This window comes from Nilaparvata lugens, chromosome 7 (genome assembly GCF_014356525.2).
Source record: "Nilaparvata lugens isolate BPH chromosome 7, ASM1435652v1, whole genome shotgun sequence".
In the NCBI taxonomy this organism is placed as follows: domain Eukaryota; kingdom Metazoa; phylum Arthropoda; class Insecta; order Hemiptera; family Delphacidae; genus Nilaparvata; species Nilaparvata lugens.
The window spans coordinates 8,335,578-8,360,473 of record NC_052510.1 but is presented as its reverse complement, the minus strand read 5'-3'; the positions used below and the strand labels follow the sequence as shown (position 1 = coordinate 8,360,473).

The 24,896-nt window shown below is 34.5% G+C and overlaps 2 protein-coding genes across 2 annotated transcripts in view; one reads left to right on the top strand and one right to left on the bottom strand.

Annotated features, from left to right (window-relative positions):
- LOC111059197 (acyl-CoA synthetase short-chain family member 3, mitochondrial) overlaps positions 1–3,991 on the bottom strand; it is a 62,117-nt gene extending 58,126 nt beyond the window's left edge. The window contains 1 exon segment of the mRNA XM_039433599.1: positions 3,763–3,991. Within this exon segment, the coding sequence (XP_039289533.1) occupies positions 3,763–3,901 (139 nt within the window). The 5' untranslated portion in view covers positions 3,902–3,991.
- The window catches only part of LOC111052056 (myosuppressin), a 182,484-nt gene that overhangs the window by 13,209 nt on the left and 144,379 nt on the right, over positions 1–24,896 (top strand). The gene's annotated exons all lie outside the window — the stretch shown is intronic.

Genomic DNA, 24,896 nt, shown 5'->3' with positions numbered 1-24,896 from the left:
CAAATTCGGTAAGATATAAATCCATGAGATTCAGAGGATGAATTTTTCATGGTACTGTTGATCTAGTAAAACAAAAACTTTCTGAGAATATTAATTTTTTTAAAAAGTTATTGCTGTGACCGCCTGTATGAATGACTAAATTCTTGAATGGCTTATCGGAACCAATATCAGACGTTCCGCTTGATTTGTCATTCATCCAGCATTGTTATTCTATGTTATTCTGTTATTCTATGCGTTGAAAAGCGTTTACACCAATCGAAAGCATTTCAAAGTATTCAATAAGACACAAAATGTTTCTCTGGTAACATTTATCCGGAATGGATAAATCCATTCGCTTCAAAACCAAAGTGATCCGACAAAATTACATGCGTAGAACAATAAATTGATCATTGGTTTATCAATTTGAATAATAACACTCATATTGTTACTGGATGGGTACTGCAGGGCCGGCCCCAGTGGTGGGCGGACCGGGCGGCCGCCCAGGGCGGCAAATTTTAAAGAATGGATAATTTAAAAATACAAATAAACAATAAATTCATAATATTAAATGTGAATAGTAAAATTATAAAAGAAACTTTTCCAAACTCCAGCTAATGAAGACTTTTCTAAGATCAACAATGTCCAGGAACGGCTGAGTGGTCTAGCAAACATAAAATAGCTCAGTCCCTGGATCTTGAAGAATTGGTGAAGGAATTTTCCCATGCAAAGGTTAGACGAGTTCTACTCAATTAAACAGGTGTGTTAAACAAACTTGTGTAGTAGAAATTGAAATCTAAACGCTCCAACTAAAAACAAAATGACTGTTCTGTGTGTAACCATCCAGCAGTGCGGCCTCAGGTTAAAGAATAACATGCTCTAAAGACATGTTTCGAATAATTACTTTGATGACTCTGTTTCGAATAATTGTGCTGACTTCGGTGTTCAGAATTAATTTATTTTTATTAAATTATTCATTTTGCTGTTGGAAAGTTATCTATATAAATAAAATGTCACAACGCGCTTCCTCAGGTTTGCATCCAGCTACAGTTTGTCATGAGATGCATTAACTATTTGGCGGTACGAAGTTCACCGGGCCAGCTAGTCATTGAATAAAAATAACGAGCGAAGCTTGGTGCCCCAATATTATTCGTTTAAATGTCAAATATCGGGGCACCGAGCTTCGCTCGTTATTTTCATTTATTGATAAACAGAACACAGCAATAATTCTCTAAAATAATCGTTTTTATATTTCACAGCTGGCTATACGTCAGCTTATGAATTTCGGGGATGCGATATTTTGATTTTCCACAGAACCACTTGCTCATTTTTTACTATTCACAGACGACGAAAGTCTCAGGTGTTTCAGCCAAGGATGAATTATCCTTTTAATGTAGTTCAGCGAGTTTTCCCAAGGATGATACCTAGTGCAATCTAATTTTTATATCATAATCCCACTATGTTCCAAATTTCGTGAAAATCGTTAGTGCCGTTTTCGAGATCCGTTGAACATAAATAACCATATATATAAATACAGAAATTGCTCGCTAATATAATAGGATAAATTGTAACTTAAACAGCTGATAACCTTCGGGTAAATTTTTAAGTCGGCTTATAAAAAATATATAATATCTGCAACCGGAACCATAAAACAGTTTATGAAAAAAATTTTTTTTTAATGTCCAATTTACACTTGTGACTCCTAGTACATAATTATTTAGAGTTTACTGAGACTCTTTGTTGCGAATTGCGCGATCGCATCACAGCGGAGACACAATAGTTAGGCGATCGCTCAAGGAAGGGGTGGAACCCGGGATTAGCAATTAGACGGGAAACTTGTAAGGGGCGGCGGTTGCCGATCTCGCCCAGGGCGGCAAAGTCCCTAGGGCCGTGCCTGGGGTACTGTACCTATCAACCCATCAGAATGAGGTGAGAAGTCTCATGTGAGTGGTTTTTCTAGACTTATATTCCAATATTTGATCAAAAATCAAAATCATGGCTACTTACTCTTGATTACAGTAATATTATCATTGAACCATCAATCCAATGGTATTAATCTATTCTTTGATAGTGATACTGAATATCAAACTCAATGTCTATGAAGCCCAGTGGTTGTCTATCTGGCTTTACAACTGTATTAAAGCAAAAAAAAATCTTGGAAATTCGAATACTTGGTTAAGTAGTGATCATTATTAATCGATCTACTGATTAATTCGAAGTGATTTTAGGCTTAATACAACTGTAAGATCTACATAATACTCCTGACATATTGTTCAGTATTTAGTGATACTAATTCATAATTTGATCTCGAATATATTGTCAAATATTACGAATCTATTTTGAGGAAAACACAAACATATTTTTACACCTGTCACGTCATCTTCAATGTTTTTGAGAAGTGCTTCATATTTGAAAGATGTTCTGTACGCTTGCTTGATTAGAATACTGAAGATGATACCATAGGTGTCGAAAAATATTTGTATTCCTCTCAAAATAAAATCGTAATATTTGTCAATATCTTTGTGTTTCCATCATAAAAAAGTATTTGACACAACATCGGAATATGAGATTTTTTAAGATATTGGATATGAAAGATATTTACATTAAAAAAATGGAGATATCCAATTTGTAATTTTTTCATTTATTATTCCAAAATTATATTTTGCTTGATAAATCTTCAATTCATTGTATCTATTAAAGCAGGACGAAGTTCTAGTCTAAATTTCAGCTACAACTCTATGACATGGTATAATTCTCTAGGATATATTCGATAATTTGATGAGTATCATATTGATTGATTTAAATTAATTTATTGCTTAATAGAGCTGTAACACTAGCATAGTATCAATCAAGACCAGGGAAATGGGGTGAGATTTTCTATGACTCCTAACTCTAGTTTCCTAGACAGAAATATTTCCTGGGGAACTGCACATTAAAATTCATGAAGTGTTTATTATTTGAATAATAGATACATTTGAAATAATTAATCTCTCGAGAGTTCTGTAACATCTACAGACTATCTATGAACCCGGGTGAAAGTTTTGCCGAGTCAAACATCTAGCTGTTCAACTTCTTTGAAGGAAATGTCCACAGAAAACTTCGAAAGATTTATAAAGTTTTCATTGGCTATTCCAGATGAAAATTTCTTGTTTCATATGGACATGATTGTAACATAGTATCAATCAACCCCTGAAAAGGATGAAGTATCTGACGAGTAATACTTATGGCTGTACGAAATTACTGAAGGAAAAATCTACAGAGGACACCGAGAGACTTGATGAATATATGATTGATTATCCACACTGAATTTATTGTTCAATACAGCCTCAACATCAACATACGATAAACGAAAGTTTATTGAAAAAATGAAAAAAGAAAATAGCATTCTACATAAGTAAATCAATACAATTTCATCAGAAACTTTAAATGCCCTAAAGGTTTCCCTGTATTAGGCATAACCATCATTTTTTATGTAAAAAAATACACAAAACAAAAAATTGACAATATTCAAGTTGAACAACAATAGAAAATAAAAAATCTACTCCATGAGTTCGTTTTCCGTGCAGGTGGCATTTCATTCAGATAAAAGTGTATCTTCAAAAACTTTTGGTTAAATTAACTAATCTTAATTGGGTGTTCTATCATCAATACCATAAACAAAGTGATTTTTTTTCGACATTTCCATTTCCATTGATCATTTCAGATTGATAAGAAATTCATTGTTTGATAGGGTGTAACACTTATATAGTATCTATGAAACCCGAGAAGTTTTTGGACGAGTCCTACCTCTAGCCTCATGATGCAGATCTCTGTGACCACCCTCAACCCTCCTGCTCCTCACGAGCTCCTCCTCAAAGGAGTAGAAGCCCTCCTTAGTAGCCTCCCCCTCCTCCAAAGCACCGTTCAGTCCAGAAGGAGTCAACATGTCCCCGCGCGCGTACAACAAAATCAACTAAAAATCAACTCAACACGTACACGACAGACCCCAGACCTGACAGCTGACTAAACTAAACTACCTTACTACAAAACAAAGCCCGGCTTCCCCCTCCCCTCGCTCTTTCCAAGTGTCGTCTCGCGAGTGACGCGGTTTTCCCGATACATGGAAATTAACAGAGAACTACTTTGTTTGCAATTGGGGCAATGATTGGCAAGAAAGTATCATTGTGACGTACCTCGAAGTTTGTGAATGGAGCCTACCACCCGGATAGATCTCGAAGAAACCTATCTCTGAAATTATTTTTGAAATTATATTACATGCAATCTTGTTAGCTTGATCAACCATTTTTTTCACACTAAACAAAAGTGAAGCCTACTTTTTTTGCAATTAGGTTATAGTGGACAAGAAATTATCAATGTGACGTACCTCGAAATTTGTGAATTGAGTCTTCTACTAGGATAAGTTTCGAAGAATTCCAAAAAAATTAAAGTTCTATTACTGTGGAATATTTTTAACTTGATTAGCCATTAATTTATCTCACTAAACAAAAGTGGAGCTTACTTTCTTTGCAATTGGGTTATGGCTGTCAAGGAATTATCATTCTGGCGTATCTCGAAGTTAGTGAATGGATGTTCACCACCCGGATAAATCTCAGAGAAATGTATTGAATTCTCTAAACTTATTCTCGAAGTTCTATTACTTTGCAATATTTGTATCTTGATTAACCACTTTCTCTCACTAAACAAGATTGAAGTCCACTTTTTTGTAATTGGGGTGCTGATTGACAAGAAATTATCATTGTGACGTACCTCGAAGATTGTGAAATGAGTCTAACACCCGGATAAGTCTCAATAAAACACATTTTTATTAGATTCTCTCAGAATGTAATGGGCCTCCTTGAACAGGATTTCCTCTCCAAATAAACTTCATCACCCCTGATATGGCTCCGTCATTGACGACATATTCCTCATATGGCCTCATGGACATGATATACTCTCTCACTTCCTCAATCAACTCAACTCTGTCTCCTCCACCTGGAACATTTCTGAATCCTCCATCAACTTCCTAGAAGTCATATCTCAATAGTTATTTGCTAAGAGAGTGTGTTGATTTGATTAACTATCAATTATTCTGATGAAGTATCAGTTAATTATTAGAACAACCAAGTCTTATTTGCTTTGAGAGTGTGTTAAAAAGATTAACTTTCAATTGATTTCATGAGGTATCTGTCAATCAATTATTAGAACAAGAAACTCTTATTGGCGAACGACATAAGTTCTTCTCTGATTAATTCAAATTAACAAGAGAAGGGTCTATTCCGTTTGCCAATTAAGAGCTTAGAGAGAAGAGCTTATTTTTTGCAATTGGTGTGACGATTGCCAAATATCATTGTGATGAAACAAAAGTCTCAATATTCAAGTTTGTTACTTGAGATTGGGTTCCATTCTTTTCCATGAAGAGTTGTTACAAATATCATCAACCCCTAGTGAATGGAGAAGCAACTCTGATTCCTCTCATGAAACCTCAATATCACATTCAAATACCACTCATACAAAAAAATCTTTGGAGCTCCATTATGGAGAGATAAATTGATAAAGTCTGCCGAGTACAATCACATAATGACGAATAACAATTTCCAATAAGGATATTCGAACAAAATCTTCAACTATAGTGTGTCAAATTAAAAAATAAATGTTATGAGCGTTTCGAGTTTTATGATGTAGATGAGTGACTTAATTATAAATGTGTGAATGTAGTACCTTTCTGTGATGAAGAAATAGAGGATAATAATAGTTTTGATACAAGGACACACAATGTCATTTAGTATGATTGGTCTCACTTCTCAATGGACATTTTTATGAATATACTAAGTATTTTTAAAAATTTACGTTTCATAATACTTATTCAAGTGGCCAAATTAGGCCGTAAAAGACATATTTTTTATTACCAATCAGAGTGATTCATTGTCAACATCACCGCTTTGTTTTGGACGACAGGATTTTTACAGCTAGTATTTAGTGCAAAACTATAAAAATTGCTAATTGACTCATTAAGTTCGCTTATATCCTTTCTACAGTGGAAAGCGCGTGAAATACAACTTTGAAGATCATGATAATAGGAAGAATCATTTTTGTCAAGTAATATAGTTTGGATTGCAAATCATTGAACCTCTGCTACAATACTTTTATCAATAACAGTTTTTTTAAATAACTAGGTTTGACATGGTCATCATCAGATATATAAGAGACAGGTGAATTACTTAGTCCTACTCGTGTTTTTCTTGTCAAGCAAACACAATGTGATCAAACTTGGTTTGATTTATATCTGAGTGTTTATTGAATGTTATTAAGTAACCTATGCAACTATTATCCATAAACCAGCTGCCTATCATCAATTGTAATTATCTAGTTTTCGGGAAAAACAATACGATTATATAGAGGAAGAATCATTGTTGGAAATGAGTTAAATATTTCGATTATTATGATTATCGATCATTTCTTCCCAATAAAGCGTGCACTTGGAGGAAAAGGTGAAGATGGATATCGTTTTTTCACGTGCACCTTGTGAATTTATGAGTTGAGAATAAAGTTTACAAGTGGCTCTGCTGTGGAAGAAATCTGGAATGTAGACTAACTAACGATCGTAAGTGAATCAAACATCAACACTGTCAGATAATATTATTATTATAAAATTCCAATGAAACATTAGCTTGTAGTAGAAGAGACGTACTCACACAATAGGTACAATTCAGTACTCAATTCAGAGAAAAATCGAGTACATTGAGGCTGTACTTTCATCTCATGGAAATTGGAAGGGGACATCTTTTCTCAAGAAAGAGCACACTGGTTTCAGTTTTAAAATTTGATACTTGTGAATTTTTCATTCAACTTTGTTACATAAACAACAGCTTGGTTCAAAAATGCATACGAATGCATGTTGAAAAGATACACAAATCGAAAATTGATTCAGAAATGCACCAATTTATATGCATCAACAATATTCAAGATTTGGCCCTCACAAAGTTGAAATAACTTCTTTTCTCAAGTTTTCCTCAGCTGTAGTGTGGGGTGTATTACCATATTTGCAATCATCCTATCAATAATGCTCTCTGAATTAATCAATATGATTTTCTAATACTGCAATATGAGTATGAGTCTCAAGTTGAAAACTTCTGGTTAACATTTATATCATTATCCTCCTGAGATTTAGATTTGAGGTTTTGAGAGTTTTCTGACTCTCAAAGCATCAGAAAAACCAAGCAAATGTGTAAATCACTCCAGGAAAGAACAGGGAGAAGAAATATCTCCATACTTTCTGTTTGTGACAATCAGAAAAATGAGAATTATAGTGGAGCAGGATGGAGAGAGCCAATAGGAAGCAGGATACAATCTGAATAATAACGTGCTGAATGAATTTTTTCGTTTTGCTCGGAGGAAAACTGCATAGCATCTGTTTCATTCAAAAATGTCAGCATTCCTAATGAATAACATCAATGCTTCCTATCCGAACAATGCTGACTGTCTGCCTGCTAGCGAGATACATTTAAGACTGTCAGTTTTCCTTGTAAAAAACAAAATTGCTTCGAATTAAAACATTGCTGACAGTTTGAAATGGATTTAGTTATAGCGAAACTGTCACTCCACGCCTCAGTGGCATAACAATTTTCTCTAAATCACACAATTTCTTCTATTCTTGTTTGGGCGAGACACTGTGAATTTGAATGTGGAGAAAGCTGTGTTTTCATATGATGGAATTGTAGGAGCCTAGTCATGATTTTAACAAATCATCATTCGTGATCCTTGAGACTCATGACTTGATTTTGAGTTAATATGAAGCCGATTAATTTTTTCGAACAAAACAAAATAATGTATTGAAATGGAGTAGAAGCGAATTGATTGAAGTAACAAGCGTTTGTCTCTATCAGGAACAACAACAATCCAGTACATTTTTTACGAAACTTCTTCAAGTTCTCCATAGTAACGAACAGTTGTCTTTTTAAGAAAGAACAACAATCAGATTACTGTGTGACTTCTTCAAGCTCTCCAAGGGTACAAACAGAACGGTCAGGTCGATGTTAAGCTTTCAGTGTAGGTCAGGCTCGCGATCGACATTCATGTAACACAAACAAGTTGTAAAACATTCAAGTGAACAGTACGACAGTCTTGATATATCTTCTCAATTCACAACGATGACATTCAAATTTTTTATCATTTCCAGCTGATTAGTGGTAATATTCGAAACTGAAAACTGATTCGAGATCTACTTGTTCTCCTTGCACCTTGAAAAGTTTGGTTCCACCAAAAAAGTAATCTGGAGAAGCACGAATTAGCAGCACATCGTTTTCTATGAGTAGAACAAAAACGAATAGAATCATAGCCTACAGCAAATTTTTCAAGATATAATTATTCTTCTGGAGTTATTCAAGAATTTCCGATAGGATAACTATGATAATAATCATGATCAATACTGGAACTCTCTGTGTCGTTTATGGCAGTACTAGTTACATCTTGAATAAGTTACAATAGTTTCATTCAAATTATTTGACAGTCCTCAACTTTCTATATAAGTTTTCAGCCCTGCAAACACACAGATTTTTGTTCGTAAGATAATTTGCAGTCTTTATGAATTCTATCAGATTAAATGGCACGTGACAAACATCATCTGTTCAATTAGGACCTTCTATATACTATCCTACCTGGTATATAGGAAGTCCTGATTAAATCCAATAGGATAAATAAGGATGGAAAAATATCGTACGAGCAACATTCGATTTGTTTGTAGCTAGCCTCACGATAATTCCATTTCATAAAACTGATACAAATAGAGAAAAAATTCAGTAATTAAATATTAGATTTCAATAAAGGAGTGGGCGTTCATATAAGTTCATAAACGTGTCGAAATGTTCTCATTCTTTAGAAGTTGTCATTCAGAAGTGGTGTGAAGGGCATATGTCACAGCTATTCTAATCAGTGTTAAGAGGGTTTTGGTGCATTTTTCTCCACGCATCTCTGGACAGCAATACGAAAGATGGATGCACATTTCCAAGTTGAAACATGCTGATAAGTCACCAACTCTTCAGGCGTTTATCACTCACACTCTACCTCAAAAGCTGTGGATGATGATGATGATGATAATGATGTTGATGTTTATCATGATGATGGAGGCGGTGGAAAGTGGTAGATGACAAGGGGATGGCCGCAGATTATGGATTCACATTTTTCAGTCAGTGTCATGTTGTTTGCTGCCAAGTCTAACTCAGGAACAGAGTGAATAAATATTCGACGAAAGAAGAAATATTGAGAGAAGATTTATGGGGAGAAAAATTACTTGAGTAGGCTGTATGTGATGAAGTAGTGAGGAGAAAGGCTTTCATGAAGATTGAAGGATTTTCTCATTGAAAATAAACAAATGCTTCAGAACAAATGCTTCAATTTCCCACTTTCGTTATGAGCTTAGAGACCCCTTTGCACATATTAAATTTGATCACAATTTAAATATAAAATTTAACAACTGTGAAATGGTGACATCTAATCTGGGATTAGATCCGTGACAACACATAAACGAACATGACGAAATTTTTGACAGTACGTCTTCATCAACACGACAACACCGAAGTCATCCAACTACTAGACAACACTGAACTCACAAGGAGGTTGAAGAGAACAAAGCCCTTCGAATTGGTGTAGTGCTAGTGAAGAGAAAAAAGTATATCAAATGAAAGTGTAGTGAAAGAATTTAAAGCAGTGAAATTGTAGATTGGAACTGTAGGCTTCACTGGAAGACTTTAGCGATGAAAATTAATATTGGATAAGAAATAAGAGAACGAAATTTATGGTTAGTCCTAGTGATTAGTTTTAATAGAAGTGATAGAATAAAATTGACAGTGACATTGACAATGCGATGACGCAATTTTACAACGGTCAAATTTAATAGACGTACATGCAAACAGACCAGAAAATCATAGTATTGGAAAAATTTCATTGACTTTTTCGAATGTGGAATGGAACTATCGTAGATAATTGCATGGAATACTGTGTAAATAGACAATAATAATCATAGTCTTGGTACTGTTATTCTTGAAAGATCCTGGATGAGAACACTGGTTAACCTTAATAGATCAATTCTTAATTAGTTTCAATCTGATTTATATTCAAACATATCTGATCAAATATAACTGATTTGACCATTCAACCCTACACTCTCACTTCTGGTGAGATCATTATTTTCGCAAATGAACAATTTTTATTGAAAATTTATATTCGAACTGTACAATCCATTTGTAACAGACTATTTGTAACACTTGTTACAGACTATCCATTCCAATTCATTCGAAATAAAACCCTCTACTTCTTTGACTTGTCAATTCATATTAGCATAAAACATTAAACAGTTACTCTGTTTCTCTTGAATCGGAAAAATGCAGTTATGTGCATCAAAATGCTCCATATAAGTTCCGTCACCCATCAATAAACAAGCATAACTTATTTATGACGTCACTACCTACAATACTCAAAAATCAACATAATCCAGTTACACGGTTGACAATTGACAAATAAACCGCTAGCAATCGATCAGCTGATCGGTTCTCTCCCTTCCTCGATTCACTACAAATTGTCAGCATTTCTTATGGATAACATCAATACTTCCCATTCAAACAATACTGACAGGACTGGTTGAGTTTCTCCCTTTTCAGCTTCAGTTTATGTTGTCAGAGCTCATTGTGAATACAATCAATAGTTTCAGTATGAACATTTCTGACAGGTTAAAGTGGATCTGACTGTATGATAACAGCCAATTGCAGTGTGTGAAGCAAAGTAGGAGGTCAAGGTTTGTTGGGATGACCTCTGTTCAACAAAACAAAGCCCGGAAACGTTCATCGACTTCACTTGACTCGATACCCGATTCAATTCTGACAGAGTATACACGATAGTTTCAGCTGGTGGCCGGTCTATTATCAACGATACGACTTGGAATTTCACTGTTCACAGTTTGATCTTATAGCAAATTTTATGTCAACACAAATTCGCTTGATCTAACACTGGATTGAATCTCCTCAATCAAATTCATGTGAATCAATTCAAATCTTTTATTTTCCCAAGAACATAATTACAATGACAAAAATTGTTATAAAAGAAAAAAGTAAAATGCAATATATAAAAAAAATATGATTATACATAACTATATTAAAAACGGGAAGTCCCTGCAAGGTTCGAGGAACCTGAGCGCAGAGGCCGAGTCTTCAATGCTTAATAACAGTACAAGAAAATAATAATGAGATATTATTACCGTCAAACCGGCCAACTTGGGACGGTAGCCTAACTTGGGACAGTTCAACCCCTTCCCCCCAATTCCAACTTAGGCTAGTTTCACACTCATTCGGTTCGTTTCGTTTTCGGCAAATTCCGATAAGTGTGAAACGGTAATTCGGTTTGAATTCGGTACCGAATAGAAACCGCATAGAACCGAACGCCCACTTGACTCTAATAAATTCCATCTGGTTTCAATTCGTTGCTAGCGAGAGGCTACTTTCACACACTTTCGGTTCTGTTCGATTCGTTTCGTTTTCGGCAAATTCCGATAAGTGTGAAACGATGATTCGGTTCGAATTCGGTACCGAATAGCAACCGCATTGCACCGAACGCCCCCTCGACACGAATAGGTTTCATTATATTATTCGAATTCGTTGTTAGGGAAACAGGAAAAAACAAAGTCTTTTACACACGCTTGCTTTTTTTGTTTTTATTTTAACCTGATATCGTGATTATCTGTTTCAAAATTCTCCAAGTCAAAATCATATGGTGAATTCATTTCTGTTAGTTCACAGAAATATTTTTCTCAATGAATAGTTTGCTAAAAAATATGAATGATAAAAATTAAAACTTGGAGAGAATTTTTTTTCCACGGATATTTTACATGATTTCATCAATGGTGAGAAGAGATGACGTTTATATACCATGTGTCAAAACAAGGAACAAATTTTCAATTAAAAGAAATAATCTCTCTGAACTTCCAAAATTAACATAATCAAAAAGAAACTATTCAAATAATTCACAATTTTTAATAAACTTTAAAATTTTGTTGTTCAAGAAATAACATCTTACAATTTAACACCAACTGTTATATTTAAATATACCAGCATGAACTGTGAAAATCCAAACACAACTATGTTCGAGAAGAAAATACCTAATTAGAACCGTACAAATTAAAACCTGACATGTATGAAAGCCTCATTCGTTTTCGGTAACGAACCGAACTGAAAACGAACCGAACCGAATGAAACCGAAAGCGTGTGAAGCTAGCCTTACAAGCTGTCTGTGCCAAAGACCTTAAAGATGCAGATCTCTTTAAGGTCTTTGGTCTGTGCAATTCATTCCGAGTTCTGGCATTGTGGATTTGTTGGGAACACATCATTGAAAATATCTTAACGCTTTGAACAACTGATTGACAGCTAAGATACTTTTTTAACAGTCATAACAATCTACTATCTCCATCCTAGAAATTGAGCCTTTAATAACTTCTATTGTGAACACTCAAATATTACACACAATTATTTTATCAATTATTCAATTATTTTACAGTTGAAGTAATTTTATTATGAATATGAAACATATTATTCAAAATATAATGTCCCAAGTCAGCCTTCAACCACTCAATTGTCTCATTTCAGACAAATCATATTGGTGTCCCAAGTTACCCAACCTCTGCGGGTAACTTGGGTCACCATATTTTTTAATTTTTTTTCAGAACAGGTTGGAATAATAATGAAATTGAATGTATATATTTGAAGTATTATTAAAGACCTAAGTTTTGAGCACAGGAGAAATGAACTATTAAAATGATAATGGAACTGAATTTCAACTCAAAGTTGAAAACTGTCCCAAGTTGGCCGGTTTGACGGTAAGAAATAGGGAAGAGAAAAAGTGAGTGAGGAAGGGAATCTAGACTATCGATTTTTTTACAAAGTTCTTGCTTGATTAATATACTGGTAAAATGAATTTCGTTTTATTTATTTCATTCCAAAGTTGAAATAGTTGAATCCTCAACTGAGGCCTTAGTAAACATTTTCTGTCAAGCGAAAGTTAAATTATTATTATTGTATTAACTTTTCATAGAGCTCCTTTTAGTACCTCGAGATGAGCAAACACTCATTTGTATCTCATTTTGAAATAGGAGTTTTCTTATGAGTTTCACATTATATAAGTTTACAATGTAAGTTCAAGTGTCGAAAATGTATTTTGTCCTTCTATCTATGCAAAAGTGTTTGCAAAATTTTTTGCGAATAAATATTAAATATAATAAGATCATGAACTTCTAGATTGCATACTGGTTAGCTATCAATATTAGATGTCGAATTTCACTGTTGACGTTGTATTATCCTATGAAATTGTGCTTATGAAACGAATAGTGGGTTTAATTGGAATAACATTGAACAGGATATCGTTTTAACTCGCTGAGATGTCCATTCGAGCTCTAGGTGAATAAAGAAAGAAGTGATTATGAAAATGAGCCTGCATTTTCAGGTGGATTCCAAATAACCTGATTCAGTTCAATTCCTGTCATAACGTTCCCAATACGATAAGGTATAAAATTAATAGAATATAAAAATATATAGGAACTATTTAGCATTATTTGAAGGAGTGAAACTTCAGTGATTCATGATTCTTGATAACCTATGTTACAAGGGTTTTAACCATATAGATTTACAATGAAGTTAAAATGTAATTTGAGAAGTTATATGATTGAACCAGGTATCAAACTAATCATTAATCATTGATATCGATGTGTCACATTGATGTGTCACAATCATTGATATCTGTGTTCACAAACGATCACAAATTACTCAAATTTCAATATCAGATATAAGTAACCTTGAACATACTTCTACAAATCTACAGGAGAATCAAATTTGAATCTACAGAGAATCAACAGTTTTCTATTCCCAGTTTTCGAGATCCATAGATCACAAAGATTTTTGAATGGGAAACTCCCCAACAGACAATGAGATGCAGTATTTCATATCCTACGCATTTTTCCAAATTTAGAAGCACAAGTTTGTTTTTACCAGGCAAATGATCTGAAGCGTGTTCTACAATTTCTCGGAGGCATTTCAGTGTCGGACGATGCCCGAATGCAAATTGGCCTAATTTACAATTGAAATTCAATGAACACAAACTTTACGGTACGACTACCGTTCCTATGATAACTGATAAGCTCTATTCACTATTTCTAGGAATCACATGAAAATTTTTCCATACAGTTTACATTTAGATTTAGAGTAGATAGGCATGGGAGAATTAGGACATTCAGAATAGAGCTCAAGAAATGTTGAATATAAAGATAAATGAAGATAGAGATAAATCGATAGATGGATTATGATGGATTTTGAATACTGAATTAAATTTCAACTCGCCACTCAGTTGATTTCAACATAGGACATTCTAATGAGGGCCAATCATTCATTAAAATTTCACGAGAATCATAGATTTATGGTCCAAACATTAATCATGTTCATGATATGACTTGAGATTATCACATCAATTCGGTCCTAACATTATATTCTATTTTGAATCATATTTTTTTGAATTTGTACGCTCGGCATACATTATTATAATGAAAGCCACTTATTGTAATGAAGTGACAATTTGAATGACAATATGAAAACAATCATATTGAACCCTTTTGAATAAAGGTATTGTTCTTATTAGAACCAAAGTAGACACAAAAGTACTGACAGAAAAAGCGCATCTAATGAATTACATTATATTATGCTAATTTAACAAAATATCATTTGTTTCCGACTTTCTTCCAGTAACAAAAGCAACGAGAACGAATTCACTGGAATCAACACTAAAATTTTCCCTCATTTTTGCCATCCCTCATTCATGGATTCCTTTCATGCAAAGAATAAAAAATATTAAACTTTTAGCTCCAGCACTTACTGTTCCATTGTGTTTTTATTAATTGGATGTTCCCAGCAATGCTTATAATAATTTTTGAAAGAGGTGAACAAACAATGAAAATGTGTTGATGAAAGAACAATAATTCTGATATCAAAGCTATACTGTATAGCAACAAGCCTTTCTCTTATTCAAGCAGAGCTTATTATTCGACAATGAGGATTCATGTTCTATATTGTATATTCTAGATTACTTGCTCTTGGAACGGTGACAATACAATTGAGGGAACATCTTAATAATGAAAAACAGTAGAATACCACTGCATAATTATTCCAATAACACTTTTGTGTCGAACAATTCGAACTTGAAATGATTTTCTGTCACTGTTCCTACAGATACACGAAGTTCTTGAGAAATAACAGAAGCAGATCTCTGCTTCCCTGTTTAATTCCAAGATCCCTGTTTAATTCCAAGAACAACTTGGAGAGTTTTTTCAGCTCTCTTGTTACCTTTTCAACAGGTACACGACGTTCTCAGGGAATTTTTATTTATTTATTTATTATTGGTTCAAATGACGGAAACTGTCCAGCCCTAGAACGATCACATGACAACCATCCCTCACCCATCCCACAAATACAAATCTATAAACCTGTTATAGAACAAATTATATATATATATATATATATATAATATAAACTCATGCTATTTTAATTATCCACTGCATATTGCGGTATATTACTGAAAGTTGATTAACCTGAACTACTCTCAGCCTACTCCATTTTAATAATCAATGATTTGATCTTACTTACTTATATAATTATTTCACTTCATTCATTCTCTGTTTTTTTCCTCTTAAATTTTCATATTGATTAAAACTTTTACAATATTTTCATATTTAAATAAATCTTTGGTTGAATTAATGAAATTAACGTTTTGGGAGGGAGTTAGTGGGAAGGATACTTCGAGTATTCTTTCCGAAGAATGGACATTGATATGTCCAAAGCTCCTCCAATTTATGTAGATGCATAACAATATTATCTACTTTATCTATAGTTATTACAAATTGCTTTTTTTCATATGATAAACAGCTCAATAATTATTTTCTTAATTTATATTTTGTGAATAACTCATCTATAATTTTGCTGTATTGTAAGCTATTGTTGTATATGAGTGTTTAAGACAGTATATATTGTAATCTACATAAATAAAGTACCCAATCAATCAATCTAGCTATATGATTTGAAAGGATAAGTTATCCCCTGTTATCCTTTTCAAGAATTGACAGCTTCCTGTTCAAACTGTGTTCAAACTCCCTCTATTCAAGAATTATCGGAATGATTAATCTCGTCAGTCGTAAAAATGATAGGTCGATATAATTCCATATTTTTCTACATTAATTTTATAATTTTACCTCAATGGTGTTTATTATTTTATTTTTGAAAATTAGTCTTTTATTTATTCGTTTTTCAATGTTTAATAGTGCTCAAGAAATAAGGGAGACTGACCAGATACAAACACGATTTGAATTGAGGCTTCAAAGCTCATCAATCTTAGCCAAATCTCTCGCTATTTTTCAATAACGTCTACTCTCTTCCTATGAACACACAGAATAGTGTGTATGTCCAATGTGGCTTTTGTCAAAATAGTGCCTTATGTAATACATACAATACAATAAATAACTACTTCATCAGAATGATGTGTATTTGAACTACTCATTCTCTTCTAAATGAGTCAACGATACAGTGTATAAGCTTGGCGATAGAGTGCATTAGGCTCTGGGTAGTCCTAAGTTATCATAATAGTCTCTGAAGGTAGTTCAAGTCGGTATCAGCTACAGAGTCAAGCTCCGCCCACTCTCATTCCTATTGGTCAACGGTGCAATGCACAATTCTACCGGCAGATGGCACCAGGTAATGGGTCACTTTCGTGAACAACTGCACTATCTCACACAGTTACTCTGTTTTTCTCTATTTTTCCCTCTCAATCTGACTTTGTGTTAATGGAAAGGATAGGTTATCCTTCGATTTTCCAATGCTATCCTATTGCAAGAATTGACAGTTCTCTGTTCAAACTCTGCAGTTTCATTGTAGTTACATCAAAATATTAAAATACTTTAATGCAAATTACAATACACTTTCATTCTGATCAAGGATTTTTCACACTTTGCAAAATTAATTGAGTTATTAGCTACAATAATCATTGATTGATGTGCACAATGTATCAAAATCCATCTGAAATCTGTATAACTAATTAAATTTAATCCGATCTAATATTCTAGACCGCTCATCAAAAGTACCTTCCTTCCATAGTAAATCAATCTATAACCAAAATCTTCTGCTAATAAATCTCTCATGTAGGGGAAGGATGAGGAGGGAGAGTGGGTGTTGGAGGAGAAGGAGGATGAACGATGGATGAAGAGGGGAAAGATTGATTGATTCACTGAGAGCTTTATTTATGCAGATTACAAAATATATTGGCTTATACACATATATATATATATATATTATATATATATATATATATATATAAGAGCTTACATTACAGCAAAATTTTATATGAATCTGAATTATATAAACTGGAATAACAACTGACTATTGAACTGTGCATGGTATGGGGAAAATGCAATCCAGGGATCATTCTAAGATTATACTGCTTTGTATCAACTGTTTTGTATTGATTTGACGGAGCTTTAAACATAGAAATGTCCATTCTTTGGGAAGAATACTCAGAATATTTTTTCCCAGTAACTCTCCACCAAAAGGGGGAGACATGGTGGAAAAGGGGGGTAGACGTGTTGATGGGTGGGAAGGGGAAGGGAAAGGAGTAGGTGGCGAGAGAGAAGGGAGAGGAGAAGTATTAGGGGGTGAAGAATGAGGTGGAGTAGAAAAATGTGAAGAATGAGGGTCGATGTCAAACGAGGCAAACGACAGAAGAGTCCTGCGACAGTCGAGACCAGCGACGGTAGAGACCGGCGACATTCTAGGCCAGCGACGGTAGAGGACTCCTGAAAAAGTGGCCTCAAATGTCGCGTTAGGCGACAGTTGAGGCCACTCTAATTTTCGTACACTCCCGACAGTCGAGACTACGACCGTAGTGGACTGTAAAACAGTCCTCTACGGTCGTAGGCCTCGAATGTCGTCGGTCTCGACTGTCGCGCCCCCAAGAATGTGATGAAGAAGGTGGTGGAGTAGGAGGGAAGGAGGAGGAAGAGGAGTAGAAAGATGTGAAGGATGAGTTGAAGGAGGAGGAGAAGGATGAGGAGGAGGAGAAGGAGGAGGAGGAGGAGGTGAAGGAAGAGGAGGAATGGGAAGATAGGAAGAGCAGAAGATATCGCAACCCTCGAAGTCAAGATGATAGGATGTATCAACAAATCAATGAAGGAAGCCCATAGATGAATTCCTCCTCGAGACGAGAGACCTTTGATGATACACCAATCTTGCCTTTGACTGATTAACACTTTGATACAACCTGACCACGCCTCTAAATTAATTGTCAGCCTAGGTTGATCGCCATCTATGCAACAGGACGCCCAAATTAAAGGCCGTACCGATTTGGCTCTAGACTGGCTTGTATTGCAGCAGAATCGGGTAGACTAGGCAAGAGAGGCTGATCAGTCATAATTATAGGCTAGTTGACAGGCTCAAGGGTGAGATGAAGATTGGACACCTACAGCCAAATTCATATTACACTGTCAGCATTTGTTAAATGGAGAGCATTGGTGTTATTCATAAGGAATACTGCTGACAGTGGAAATTATTTTGAGATCCATGTTGAACTGTCATCGTTGACTGAATGGAAAGAGCACCATGTTAAGATTCACTTAGAACTGTCAGCATTGGTTGAATGGGAAGCATTGATTATATTCATAGGGAATACTGTCAGTTTTGCGTGGATCTCAGTACAGTGTGTTGATTCCTCAATTCACTGTCAACCGACTTGTAAGTCTAGGCTTGTAATAGAGAATAGCTATATATTGTGTATTCTATGCTTGTAAGTAATCAGTAGTACTACAGGTCAAGACTGAGGCCTAGATTGGCTTCCTATTGAGGCTTAATACTGTTTGAGCCGATGGACAAATACGATAGATGTTCTTCTTGGAAACCGGAGTGATGATTGAGGAAACCAAGAGTAAGTGCCGGTTGCACAACAGCCGGTTAAATTTTAACCGTGATTAATTCCACGAGAACCAATCAGAGAAGCCGTCTTTTCAAAATCGCCTTCTCTGATTGGTTCTCATAAAATTAATCACGGTTAAAATTTAACCGGCTGTTGTGCAACCGGGCCTTAGAGTCTTTTTGGGAAACATGCTGGTGCAATACTGAAATGTTACGATCAGGAACGACTTCTTAGTAAATATAGTTAGGCTATTGGATATTGGGGCATTTGCCTGCCTTAGCTATTGATTTAAACGTTTAACCGCAACGATTTTCAAGAAGAGTGTAATTGCAGTAATTTCCAATCGATATCAAGCCTGAATATCGTAGGCTATTTGTCAATAAGACGTTGTCAAAAACCAAATATTTTATTGAAAGGATGAAAGACCGGTTTTGATTGTTACACCATTGTCAATATCTGATAAACTATATTTTATATAATATGAATAATCACCTCTATATCAACTCCTCAACCACACAAAAAGCCTGAATATCGTATTATATCATATAGGTTCTTGAGAACGTTCTTGACCGAGCATGCTTTGGTGGCAAGCAATAAGAGCGATAAGGTAAGGCACTGGTTTGAACATTTTGATTGGTTTTCAAATCATGCTAGCGTGCTTGGCTAAGATCTCTCTAGAGAATCGTTTATGTATAGGTGCGTACAGATTTACGCGCCGCGAACATGAGCAATTCACTTTTAATCAGCTAATTATATCTGTATTTTTACAGAAACGATAAGATACAGATATAAAAAGCTTGGCATCAGCTGATTAAAAGTGAATTGCTCATGTTCGCGGCGCGTAAATCTGTACGCACCTTCAGGGAGCTTTTTTTTGGTCAATGATAGTGATAATTAGTAACGTAGTAACGTTAGTAATGTAGTAACAGTTACAATACCAATAATCTAATTTTGTATCAAAAATTAGTCATGATATCCTATTCAACGTAAAGGATAACTTATGTAATAAGTGGGCCGGAGTTTGATGGATGCTCAACAATAAGATCCATCAGATTAATCATTAAAACTTTGCAATTGAACCATGCTTTCAAGATAATAATAAAAACTAAGTAATAATTAATTCTCTTTGAAGAAGTTTGCTGGTCAAATGAAGCATGTGGTTCTTTAAAACTCATAAACTAGTTTCATGAGAAACAATCATTTCTTAATACTGATAATTACCATTTATGCAATTGATATTTAATAATAATTACAAATATGCAGAAAATAGTGTAAGAATAGCTTAGTTTAATTATGAATATTGATTAATAAATGAGATAAATTGTCATGGATTTGATATCCAATCGGATTTAGTCCCAAAAGCTAATGGTTTCATAGTATGTAAAATGGAGACAAACTTCATCTGGTAATTTCCTACCACTTCTACCTTTAAGGTCAAAGAGCTACCCGCAATAAAATTCTCGATAAACATAAGCCTCACTCCACCTAACTGGAGGGCTGGAGTACGTGAAATATTGCAAGTTGAGTAGTAAAACGATACAAAATAAGAGTGGGATGAAAGAAGGCGTGGAATGTATGACCTGGAATCGGAAAGTTATTATGTGGGAAGAGGACAGAGACATCAGTGCTAATGCTGAGGGACGACTCGCACCAATTTGCAGTAATTGATATATACGGTGGGGGTGGCCATGTTTAGAATAGTAAGTACCTTCCGCCGGCTCACATTCACACAATCGCAAACAAAACGCGCGACTTCGTCTTTTATTTTCGGATTTCTTGTTAAGGTGGCGTTAGTACAAACTGTCCAGGTTTTTCCTAAAAACGTTCTCATTCTTTCCTTGATCACGGGAGGTGAATAGAATAGAATAGAATGACCTGAGATAACTTAGAGGAAATATATGAAAGATGACATAAGTCTTTGGTATTGCTACTATACATAGTTCATTTTGGATTTTTTGTTGAGGTAGCGATAGTACAAACTGGCTAGGCTTCCTAAAAAAGTTCTCATTCTTTCCTTGATCACGGGAGGTGAATAGAATAGAACAGAATAGAATGACTTGAGATGGAGGAAAGATATGAAAGATGACATAAGTCTTCGGTATTGCTACTATACATATTTCATTTTGGATTTTTTGTTGAGGTAGCGATAGTACAAACTAGCTAGGTTCTCTCCAAAATATGTTCATTCTTTCTTTGATCACAGGAGGTGAGAGAGTGGAATATGGGATAAGTCATTCCGCCAAAACTCAGTTAAACTTTGAAATCGCGACTAAATCTTTTATTTCGAATTTCTTGTAAAGTAGGCGTTAGTACTAACTGTCCAGGTTTTCTCCTAGAAGTTTTCATCCTTTTCTTGATCACAGAGGGTGAGGGAGTAGAATATGAAAAATATATCATGTCATACAGCGAAAACCCGATTTGACTATGGAATAGCTTCTACGTCTTCTATTTCAAACTTCTATTTCGGCTTTCGAGCCGGAGTCATATTTTCAGATGCATGAGAGACTGTTACCTCCTGAATCAATTCTTTAAAATAATAGACATTTATGTTCATATATTTCATATATATTGTATATTTATCACGTCATGTCTATCAGCTGTTTTATCATGATTATGTTGTACATGCGAACTTGTTGATGAACAACATAATAGGGCTCAACCTATTTTGAAGATCCTCAAAGGGAATGAACAGTCAAACTTCAAAGTCTTATGGAAAAGGGTTTTGATGGTCGAATCCCAAAAGCTATGAAGTCTCCTCCAAATCCCAGATGATTTGGGTCATTCCGCTGCAGAGTTTTACTTTATACTGTCAGTATTCCCCATAGGTGACATGAATACTTCCCATCAAAGCTTCAACTGACAGTTCGAAGTGGATTCTACTATACAGAATCGAAAGCGATTATCTGTCCTGAATACCGTTTTGGTTCATTCACATCGGGAGATTCAGGTCGCTCAGTATATTCATATTATTCTGCACTGGATAAGAATAGGCATGCTTTATAAAATCAGCGGTCTTCGAATTCATGGATGAAAAATCATCAAATTAAATTGCTCTGTACTATATGAAATCAAAGTTACTTCACAACAGAACATAGATTTCTTCTACTGCTTGTGCCCATTGGTTCAGAATATTGGCGATCAGCCTGACTGTGGATATCTTATTTACAGTCATCCTGAAAAGTTCTGTTGTAGTCTTGGAGAACCAGGTGCGCAGATTTCTCAGCCATGATATTTTCCTTCGCCCCGGTCCTCTTCTGCCATAGATCTTTCATTGGAGAACGGATTTTAGCAGGCCGTATTACAGCGCACATAGATTTAACAGTTTTAAATTCATGAATTTGATATTCCTGCAAAACTTTGGGAACCTTCTTCGGTTCATTTCGAACAGAAAAGATCAATGTCTCTAGAATATGCCCTATGTCTTATCTAGAAAGTGTTCTAGGTACATTGGGAAGAATCAATATTCTTCCAAATTAAACATTGACTATCATTCAATTGTACGATAGATTCATGGTTTGTATGCTCGACACCGGGAAAAGCGTCACAGAGGAAAAAGAGAAAGGATGTTTAGTAGGATCGTTTGTGACTTTTTATCTTGGTCACCATTCTTGATCGGGTCAACGCTTTACAACTCTTGTTCTTTGGCAGTAAACAAAAACAAGTCAAAAATCATCAAATTATAAATAACCCTGCTCCTACATCTATTAATAGAATTGGATTCATTTATAATAATATAATCCCTCATCATAGGATTCTATTTACATGTACGACTATTCATGAAACGCTTCTGGAATCTGAGAAAAAATTCTCAAGAATATATTCTTGAAATTGAGTGTTTACGAAGTCATATCATAGAAAAAACATCGCTCATTTTATCTTTTCACTATGGTTATGTGCTCTGTATACAGTCTATGATTGATGCTCATCTATATCATATAGTTAGGTCCTCGTTATAATGGCAGTGTTTGACTATCAATGGTATTGCCATCCTTGTCTATCATTCAACAAAGCGGATAGCGTTATCTCTTTCTCGCTTTGCTCTGTTGCTAGATCGTCTTTCAACAATGTATAATTAATAATTAATTAACAAAATATTTCATCTTAATTATGTGAATTCATTATGAAATTATTGAAAAATATAATTTATCTCTTAATAAAATATAATTGATCATTATAAACGAGAATGAACAGTTAATATCACATTAAAAACCTGTATCAGCTATACCATCTTAGAAGGCATTGACAAGACAGAGGTTCGGCAACCTTGTTCCTCATCTTTCTCCACTACCATTATAACGTGGACCTCATTATAGTATTCAGATTTGGAACTTTCTGTTCTGTATGAAATTATTTAAATGAATTCTTTAAAACTATCACAGAAGATCTGTCAATCACGCCATGTTACGCTTGATCTATCCAGTGATTTTACCTTGTAATCTGTGCAGATAACTATAATAATTTACGTGAGTTAACACAGTTTTTATTGTGTTTTATTTGTTTCATAATTCTTTGTAATTTTGTTTTGTCTTGTTCTGTGTGTTTTTAATAATTTAATAATAAATTGAAATGAATAATAATATTGAAATAATTTAGTTGTAAAGAGATTTGACGACCGGAATAATAAGCCTACCAAATTCAACTGCAACTCAAGGACTGTTTTGACTATCCTTTCGCACAAGATTAACCAATCGCTAGAGTCAGTTCATTCACATTACTAATACATTGTGCATTATATAGTATACATAACATTATGTTTACATGATATATTATAGATGATAATATTGTATCTGGATTACGTTATGCTATCTTCTGTGCTTGGTGCTCAGTCTCTCCTTGTTTCAAACATGCCAGCCAGCTCTATATTATTCCAATTCAATAGATCATTCAGGTTCAAAGCGACAATTCCTGACGTCATGCACTGATCTGTGATTGCGATCACTCAATAATATCCAGCATGGATTCCTCCAATGGGAGATCCTTTGAACCATATGGCATCTCAGTGTCACTCGAAGCGTACATCATTTCAAGTATTCCATGTACACTCGCGGAATCCTCACTACCAACATACGTATGCTATCTCTATACATGGTAGCTACCTATAACTATCATCCTAGAATTATTGAAGCCTTATGATCGGCAACCAACGTTGCTATGATTTCTGTTGGCTGAGAATCTCTTGATACATACATCACGATAATTATTACTAGTGTTAATAATTTTGTTGGGACACATCGCACGTGTTTGACATTATTTAATCATACATGATCAGTTTGGAGCAATCACTAACAAAATATCCCAAATCATAATAATTCTAAAAAATCAACCAAGAATATCAAGGGATTTATTGACATTTTGTTTCAGATTGGCAATAGAGAATAAAAGTGTACTCATCTATTATAGTAGTTTTTGTTTTACATTTTGTCTATTCATGTACAATGTTATTTTTTTCCTACCATTATGGTTGGACTAGGTTTTTTTCATGTACAATGTAATTTTTTTCCATACCATTATGGTTGGACTAAGTTTTTTCATAGTCTAGTTGGACTAAGTGAGAAGTACAAGTATTGTACAGTAAGAAGTAAGTATTGTACAAGTAAATAGATAAATAGAGAATACCATTTAGAATAGTTGAGTGATGAATTACTCAGGGAAGATAATTATAACGTGAATTACTCTGAGATATACAATTAAAATGGAAAAATATAGGAATGGTTTTACTTTTTTTAGTCCTTTCTTTGAACTTAGCCAATTTGTTTCTCCATACGAAAATTTGTGTTTTCACCGTGGCGCCCAGGGTGAATGACTTTTAGTAGGCCTACATTTATTTATTCCTTCTCCATGGGAAAATCTCGAAAATATTGCTCACCAACAAATGAGATTACAATAAACAGAGTGAAGAGAAATTGAATTGATCGAGATAAAAGAGAAATATAAGGGCCAATATAATATGCAGTAATTGTCACTAGAAT